General features: G+C 28.5%; 2 protein-coding genes and 1 long non-coding RNA gene across 8 annotated transcripts in view; 2 read left to right on the plus strand and 1 right to left on the minus strand.

Moving 5' to 3' along the window:
• LOC122633094 overlaps positions 1 to 7,813 on the plus strand; it is an 8,422-nt gene extending 609 nt beyond the window's left edge. Inside the window, exon 2 of the long non-coding RNA XR_006328025.1 lies at positions 7,677 to 7,813. This is a non-coding gene — a long non-coding RNA (uncharacterized LOC122633094). The remainder of the gene's footprint in view (positions 1 to 7,676) is intronic.
• LOC122633084 (putative RNA-binding protein Luc7-like 2) lies at positions 1,210 to 6,049 on the plus strand. Of its 5 annotated transcripts, none has more exons than XM_043820618.1 (6): positions 1,327 to 1,371; positions 1,653 to 1,747; positions 2,950 to 4,234; positions 4,857 to 4,955; positions 5,041 to 5,846; positions 5,951 to 6,049. In XM_043820618.1, exons 4-6 carry the CDS (start codon positions 4,860 to 4,862, stop codon positions 6,027 to 6,029), a joined length of 981 nt encoding a protein of 326 aa, XP_043676553.1. In that variant the 5' UTR covers positions 1,327 to 1,371; positions 1,653 to 1,747; positions 2,950 to 4,234; positions 4,857 to 4,859; the 3' UTR covers positions 6,030 to 6,049. The 5 variants fall into 5 exon arrangements, with proteins under 5 accessions (XP_043676550.1, XP_043676553.1, XP_043676551.1 ...); XM_043820616.1 differs by having other exon boundaries at positions 2,950 to 3,067; XM_043820615.1 differs by lacking the exon at positions 2,950 to 4,234 and having other exon boundaries at positions 1,210 to 1,371.
• Positions 7,814 to 8,136: 323 nt separating the features above from the next.
• Positions 8,137 to 8,423, minus strand: part of LOC122633077 (SHC-transforming protein 1) — a 2,971-nt gene continuing 2,684 nt past the window's right edge. For both annotated transcript variants that reach the window (XM_043820591.1, XM_043820590.1), the window contains exon 11: positions 8,137 to 8,365. In XM_043820591.1, coding sequence (XP_043676526.1) covers positions 8,231 to 8,365 — 135 coding nt within the window. In that variant the 3' untranslated portion in view covers positions 8,137 to 8,230. The remainder of the gene's footprint in view (positions 8,366 to 8,423) is intronic.

Here is an 8,423-nt window from a genome sequence, read left to right on the forward strand (position 1 = left end):
AAAAATAACCTAGAAAATGGCTTTCATTTATCGACGTACGGTATTGACCGATCACGTGATATCACTACCTTATCGACTGGTTCGAAAAAAATTTTTACCTACGCGACGATCTTTTCGAATGAAATATCGTTTTTGAAAATATTTTTCTAATCACGTTCACGTTCTATTTAGACAAAAAAAAAATAATTCGTTCGAATATTCTCCGATTAATAATTGATTTTCTTTTTCTTTTATTATTTATTTACTTTTCCTTTCTATAGCAAAGGAGAATACGTATATATATATATATATATATATTTCATTTATTATCGATAAATATTAAGGATCGATAAGGTACTATATATTTTGACGATATCAATTAAACGTATATGTCCTTACGTGCTGGTTAAAAAAAAAAAAAGGAATAACCAAGAAGTCCACTGTGCTATGATCGGCTGTAATCGCTGTGGTCTTCGAATACAAAGTTAGCAAGTAAGTCAAATGAATATACAAAAGTCTCTCTGTGTACCATATTACAGCCGATTAAAGCTGAGTTCATACAAAGATAAATTTAACAACGCGTACCTTTTCTTTTTTGTTTCATTAATTATTAACCCTTCTCCTAATTCACATTTATAAAACAAAAAAAAAAAGAGAAAGAAAAACATTTATTCTTGTGTCTGAGAAAAAACAGCTACGACGTACAATTTGATATTTTTCCTGACTACTTTGGTCAAATTTAGTTAAAAATACTATGGCTGTCAAATTAACATCTAATAGAAAAAGAAAATTAAAAAAAAGGAATTTAGATACATATATATATATATATATAATATATATATTATATACATATATATATAATTATTCATAGATTTTTCCTTTATAAAAATCTCTTAGTACTATTTTTCTTCAGTACAACCAATCACATGAAAAAGTTACTAAACTTTAATCCTTATTTCTAATTCATTATAATACTTATTGTTAAATGTTTCCGACAAGAATCTTCATCATGGCATGATAATTATTTTATTTATTCGATCGTTTGATACGTTCGTAAAAAGAAAAAAAGAAAACAAAGAAAAAGAAAAAAGTACTAGAAATATTCTATCAAAATAAGAATATAGTGACTATAATATACTAGATAGATGGCGCTATAATAGTTCGGTGTTAAATAATTTTAATAGGCGAGTGTGTAATCTCAGTGAAATATACACTTCGTGTTTTATGGATCGATATATTTTGATGATATCTCGAAAGTCGAAATCGGTGGCGTGGCTGTGTTCTCTGTTCGTTCGTTGTGCGTTTCTGAAGGTTGTAATACTGAGAAAAAAATGACGGCACACGACCAGATGCGAGCGATGCTCGATCAATTAATGGGAACAGGTCGAAATGGTAGGTATTATTAAATATATTATTCATCAAATTGTTATTATTATTTCCAGTGATTAAATCTCAAAAGTGAACGAATGAAATTTAATTATCGACACAAGATGGGTGACACGAGGCCATATTGATCGTTTATCAACACATACACACACATACGTGCAAATACATCATACATACATTATATATATATTATATATTTTATATATATATATATATATATATATATATATATATGTAGGAAGCTTGGAAATTTTTCAAATATTATTTATTTCTTTTTTGCTCTATAGGTGAAAATAACAAATTTCAAGTGAAATACTCCGATCCGAAGGTCTGCAAGAGTTTTCTCCTGGCATGCTGTCCACACGAGATACTTTCTTCAACGGTGAGTACAATATGAAATTATCTAATTCGAAATTAAAATATAGCACACCACTGGCATACATATATCACAAATACAAGCATATATGAGTTTCTTATGGCCAAGTTATTTAATTTTCTGATGTATACATTTAATGTGATCTATATGTTAAATTTTATCAATTGTCGATTTCTATATGTCCTTTCTATTATTAAAAATAAAAATATAAAAAAGAATCTATTTGTATCTCCCGTTTTCTTCTCTAAATCTATCTTCTGTCTCAATTTTGCTAGGTGGTGTGCTTCTTTGTTAAGATTTTGACAAATTTAGATTATAAGGAAACCTTCTCTCCTTATTGTAATTTATAAGCGTACAAGTACAGTGGTGTTTTGATATTTCTGTACCTGAAGATTTTCATTAAGAATCAAATTACACTATATAACACCGAGATTTTGTAGCACAGGGTAGTAGTATATTTTTAAATAATTTACAGCTCATATATATATATATACGTACATATATATATATATATATTTTATTAGCACAATAGCTGCTATATGATGACGTAGTCAGAATAATTAAAAAAAAAAAAAAAATAAAAATAAAAAATAAAAAAAAATAAATAAATAAATAAAAAAAAAGTAGTTAGATTATATATTTTTGATATTTCCCAAGTGCAAAAGATTAAGTATGCACACAATATATAATAAATCTTAAGAAGTTTAATATATACTCTTATGTACTTGTATGATGCAACATCCACTGCTTCGCGCATTTCATTGTCATATCGTGCGAATTGGTCATAAGGGTGTTTGTTATGTGAAACACATTGGTATTTAATTAAAAATTTTTAATGTCAAACTTTACAATTATTAAATAAAAAATTCAGAGATTTTTAATTGATAAATGCGGGAATATCAGTAAGTATATTATATATTATATATTTATAGTTACTTTTTATGTTAAGAAAGGTTTTTTCTTAAAAAAAAAAGAGAGAGAGAGAGAGAGAGAGAGAAATGAAAAAAAAAAAACAGATTTGAAAAATATTATTATCATTTAATATTGATAATAATATGTATATCACAGTTAACAAATACCCTTAGTGATTTCTATCATCGAAGGTAACGCGTTGGCTAACTACGCAGAGTACAAACCGAAATGAAATATTAACGACGAATGCGCACGAAAGTAATGATATTCAGATACTAATACCAACGTAACCACAGTTCTATTTCCAGAGTCTCTGGAAAAAGCAAAGTCAATCTGATCCATTGTACAATATTGTTGCGAGTATTGTCCGCTCATATGTCGTGTTGTACTTGTCACTCTCACATGCGCGTTACTGTAAGTACTGAAAGCGAAAAGGACGTACGTATTACATATACAATTTGATTATTATTACATAATTAAAGTATTAGGTGTTAATTTGATTGACAAAAAAATATGGTAAGCGGCTGTCTCAGCCTCTCTACCACTCTATATGGTTGTGAGGCTGAGTACCGCATTTAATATTCCCAGACCCTGAAAGGCGTGTAAGTTGGTGAGTAGCATCATGCTGATTCATGCGATGATGTCTTACAGTCGCTTCTTACTAACAATGCCATTTATGGCAGGTAGAAAATGAAGTTTATTTTAAGTATATACATATATGAAAAACCAACCTTGGAATTATGGGTACAGGAAATGAAGCACTGATCTGTAAGTAAGACTTGCTAATTGCCATGAAAACATAAAATAGTATATTTTCTTGGATTTTAGCTCTCAAATGTAATTGACTTCACTATATAATCTAATGTACTTTAACTTATTATTATACAATCAAAAAATCAGGCAAAATCATTTTTCTTTTACTTCCTTTTTTTTTTATTTTTTTTTTATTATTTTTTTTTTTATGAGTAATTTAAAAGTTATATATTAATTTCTTTTTCCATAAAACTGTAGAATGACGCAATTAATTGAATACATGTGTATGTTTATAGGGGATATTTAGTATTGAATTTCAGGTCTCTATATTTATGATCGGTTTAATTGATAATTAAAATAATTGTAAGAGTACAGACATCATTAATATGAACCTAATAGAAAAAAATATATATATATGTATATATGTATATATATATATTGATGTATATGTAATAATTAACGTATAAAAACCTTCCTTTTATCATAAATTCAATGTGGGAATAATAAGATATTGGCAATTTGCAAAACATAAAATGTCCACAAGAAAAAGTGAGAGATGGCATGAAGCAGAGACAATATTAAGCGGAATTATACAACGTGCCAGTTCCATTAGCAAAATTCCCCTCAGCATTGGATGTACGTATTCAACTCGATTTTCTAAATCGTTTAGCAGTCTCGCAAGGCAGTTCGTGCCGTACGTAAATAGTGTAATATACTATTAGGATATAAGTTCTTTCATAGAAATGAACATGTGAACTGAAGGTGTATGCTGATTGTAGCGTCATTGTCATCGCATTGTCGTGTCAGGCGGAGAGGTGTTACCACTCTGTAAGTGAATTCTATGTATAAAACTACATTGTTAATTTACCCATTGAATCAACCGATGAGAGCGATTTTTCATATGCGTTCTTAATAGCGCATTAGTGCAAGTGCTATAGTTTATAAGTTCGTCTTGAAACATTTTTAGATCATCTTTTAAAAATATACGGGTGTGTATATGTATCTCACTTTTAGTAATAAATATATCCCTATCTGTATGGTACTCATTAAATTGAGTATTGACATAAAATATTGATTTCAACTAAGGAATCATAAACAAGGTGATATGTTTAATATTAGAAGCGAAATATGAATACTTTACCTAGGTTTTATCTCTTTGGGGGATTTTATATATTGTCCGAGATCTTGGATAAACAATTTATCTCTAATAATAAATTCAAACTAATTTCACATGAAATACAGAGCAGCCAACAACCTTGCTCTTGTCAAATAAGATTTCTCAACTGAAGTCTCGCAAAGGGTGTTTAATTATGTGTATATATATTATATATATATATATATATATATATATATAATATACATATATATATATACACATATATAAAAATAAGAATCATTACTTTGTTAAGAAGATATAATAATTTAATATGAATTAATTTGTAAATCGCAGCGCATGGACCTGGGAGAATGCCCCCAGATTCACGACTTGGCCCTACGGGCTGACTATGAGGCAGCACAAAAGAAGAAGGATCATTTTTATGATATTGATGTAAGCATTTTCTTACCTGATTACCTAATCAGTTAAACAAAAATATATATATACGATAAATCTTTTAAACATACATTGTCATTAGGCTATGGAACATCTACAAAATTTTATCGCGGACTGCGATCGTCGTACTGAACAAGCAAAACAACGTCTCGCAGAAACACAAGAAGAATTAAGTGCAGAGGTTGCAGCAAAAGCAAACAATGTACATGTTCTTGCCGAAGAGATTGGTAAGAAATTAGCTAAGGCTGAACAGCTAGGGGAAGAAGGTTTTGTTGAGGAATCTATGAAGCTGATGGGTGAAATCGATGAACTACGTAAGAAAAAGAATGAAGCTGAGCAAGAATATCGAAATAGTATGCCAGCGTCGAGTTATCAGCAACAAAAATTGAGAGTGTGTGAAGTGTGTAGCGCATATCTTGGTATTCATGATAATGATAGAAGATTGGCTGATCATTTTGGTGGAAAGTTACATCTTGGTTTTATTAAAATCAGAGAAAAGCTGGCAGAATTACAGAAGACAGTTGAGGAAAGACGTAAAGAAAAACGTGACTCGTTATTAGACAGACGACGAGATAGAGATAGAGAGGATCGTGACAAAGATCGTGATAGATCGGATAGGGGACGTGGTTTGGGATATAAAGAAAGAGATCGTGATCGTGATCGAGATCGCGACCGTGAACAACGTGATCGTGATCGAGACCGTGACCGTGATCGTGAACGCGACCGTGATCGCGACCGTGAACGCGATCGTGACCGAGATCGTGATCGCGACCGTGATCGTGATCGTGAACGCGACCGTGACCGTGACCGTGACCGTGACCGCAGAGATAGAGATAGAGATAGAGACAGAAGGAAGTCACGATCTCGAAGTCGTAGTCGAGGGAAGAGGTTGGTATTAAAATAAAATTCCTCCTGATTATTTCTGCAAAATCAAATAAAGAAAACGTTCTCTTTGTTCTTGTGTTTTTTTTTTGTTTCTTAAACTGTTCTAGATCGAAACGTTCGCGAAGTGGCAGTCGTGGCCGTCGATCTCGATCTCGACGCAGTGGATCGAACGATCGGAAGAGATAAAACTCGATGATATATATATATATATATACAAACATATTATATATATATGTGTGTGTGTGTATATATATCAGACAAACATATAAATAGATATATAATAATGTTTAATGATTTACGTTAAGACAGTATTTTCTTTTCTTTTCTTTTCTTTTTTTTTTCTCTTTTTTTCTTTCTTTTCCTTTTCTTCCTTTTTTTTTTCATATATACGTAGATTTTTCAAGATTATGTGTAAAATAAATTAACGAACATAAATAAATAAATTAATCGAATAAGTCATATATTAAATATTAATAAATGAGATGTGATCCATTTCGGATATGAATATATGAAGAAGCATTTGTATATCACTTATATAGTTTCATTAATAATATTACAATCGGCATATTCGTGCCACGATCTGCTTCTGTTTCTTAATAGGAAACTATTAAAGATTATATATATATATTATATTAAGATTTATATATATATGTATATATATATATATAAATAAAATTATTTATATATATATAAATTAGAAACTGCAAACTATTATATATTTTTCATTTTTACCCGGTTATATTAGTACACATATATATATAATTATACTTTTAAATTAGTTATTTAGTCCATTGTAAATAAATAAATTTTAAGCATCATTCGATATACATCTTAGATCTTCTCTATGTGTTTTTATATATATATATGTATATGTTTGCACGTATCTATATCAAAACAAGCATAGTCATTATCCTGATTTAATGATACCACATGTAAGAGAGATATCATATTATTATTCTGTTAATTAAACAAATTTCGAAATTATAAAAAAAATTACATTATTTTTTACCAATTGCTGGTACTATCATTGCTTCTCAATATAATATTATGAAGGGAATGAGAGAACTATTATGGTGGTTAATAAACTTAAATAAAAATGTAATAACTGAATTACTATACAGATGGTAAAATGGATGAATGAAAATTAAAATTAAAAAAAAAATTACTTTGTTACAAATTGTATTATAACAACGAGTCTCATATACAAAAATTAAGTCTTCGGTAAACAAATGTAGCTCCAAGTTTTATATATAGACTTCTGAAAATTCTAATGTCATTCGCATCATAATGACAGAGAAATTATATAATGCCATAAGCTTTTCATATTATTTAGATTTTAAAGTTGAACAAAAGACAACAAAATTTGCAAAATAGAAGAGATAAGCAAAATGCAAGATTATATTCTTATAAATCTCATATTTTTCTTTGTCGAATAATAAATTGACATTGCCAAACAAATCGCTTTATAAATGATTAAATAAAATTTTTCAAAGATATCGTTATATTTGATCTTAAACAAATTAATTACAATGCAAAAATTAATTTATAGGAATAAATTGTAGCTTACGTGGTCCCAATTTTCATTCAAACTTTTGCGGTATATTTTTAAACAACACTGTGCTTTTAAATGTATTAATATAATTAAAAAAAAAAAAAAAACTTATGAATCAGATAAATATATATATATATATATATATGCAATAAAATATGCTTAATGTAAGTATTTCATAAAAATCGTGCCTTTTTTACATAAAGGCTTCTTTTACATAAATTGATGACACAAAAATATGTGCAAGTAATTTTCTTATATATATATATAAAAAAAAAAAAAAGAAAAAAAAACAGTCTCTTCAGAGTATTAATTTTAGGCCAAATTGGGCTAAGTTTATTCGTCGTTCATTATCAATATTGATGTGTAATAATGTAAGAATTACTGAAATAAATCAAATACAGTTACTGTAAATTTCACATAGACAGTAATTCAATATTTTTTTTTTTGCGTATATCGTTAAACTACGATATAGAAATATAAAAATGCGGTGTTAAATATATACGATTATAATACAAATTATCCGTCTGATATTTTATGAATTTTTATCAAATGATATATCAGATCTTTTTTTTTTTTTTTTTTTTTTTTTACATAACCTTAACAATTACCTATTATACTATTTATGCCACTGAATTATCAAGCACCTTTACGCACGAACTATTAATACGTAAAGGTTAATTATTATTAGATCTAGTGTAAATTAGAGAGGTCATTTCAAAGTAAATGAATAGATATTTCACCTTTAGAAAAATTCTCCTTTGCTTATTTGCATTGACTGATTTTGTTTGCATTGACAAATTATTATTCTATTATTATATAGAAAGCAAATGAAGAGTCAATAATTCGTTTGCCTAGGAATGGGATGGCGAAGTACTAAGACACTATCTGCTGATATTATAGGTAGTAAATTGTCACAATGATGATTAACTAAATGACTTACGCTATCGAAAACACGGTCCTTTGTGCGAACCTGTAAATCGTATTTTTGTTTCTTATTATTTTCAGGAAAAGAAAAGAATGTGAGAGAG

The sequence above is a fragment of the Vespula pensylvanica genome, chromosome 11, assembly GCF_014466175.1.
Source record: "Vespula pensylvanica isolate Volc-1 chromosome 11, ASM1446617v1, whole genome shotgun sequence".
NCBI classification, from domain to species: Eukaryota; Metazoa; Arthropoda; class Insecta; order Hymenoptera; family Vespidae; genus Vespula; species Vespula pensylvanica.

Coding starts and splice junctions, on each gene's coding strand:
- LOC122633084 (XM_043820615.1), top strand. CDS start 1,311: ATGACGGCACACGACCAGATGCGAGCGATGCTCGATCAATTAATGGGA. Junction 4,956..5,040: donor ATCATTTTTATGATATTGAT/GTAAGCATTTTC, acceptor CATTGTCATTAG/GCTATGGAACATCTACAAAA. Junction 5,847..5,950: donor AGTCGTAGTCGAGGGAAGAG/GTTGGTATTAAA, acceptor AAACTGTTCTAG/ATCGAAACGTTCGCGAAGTG.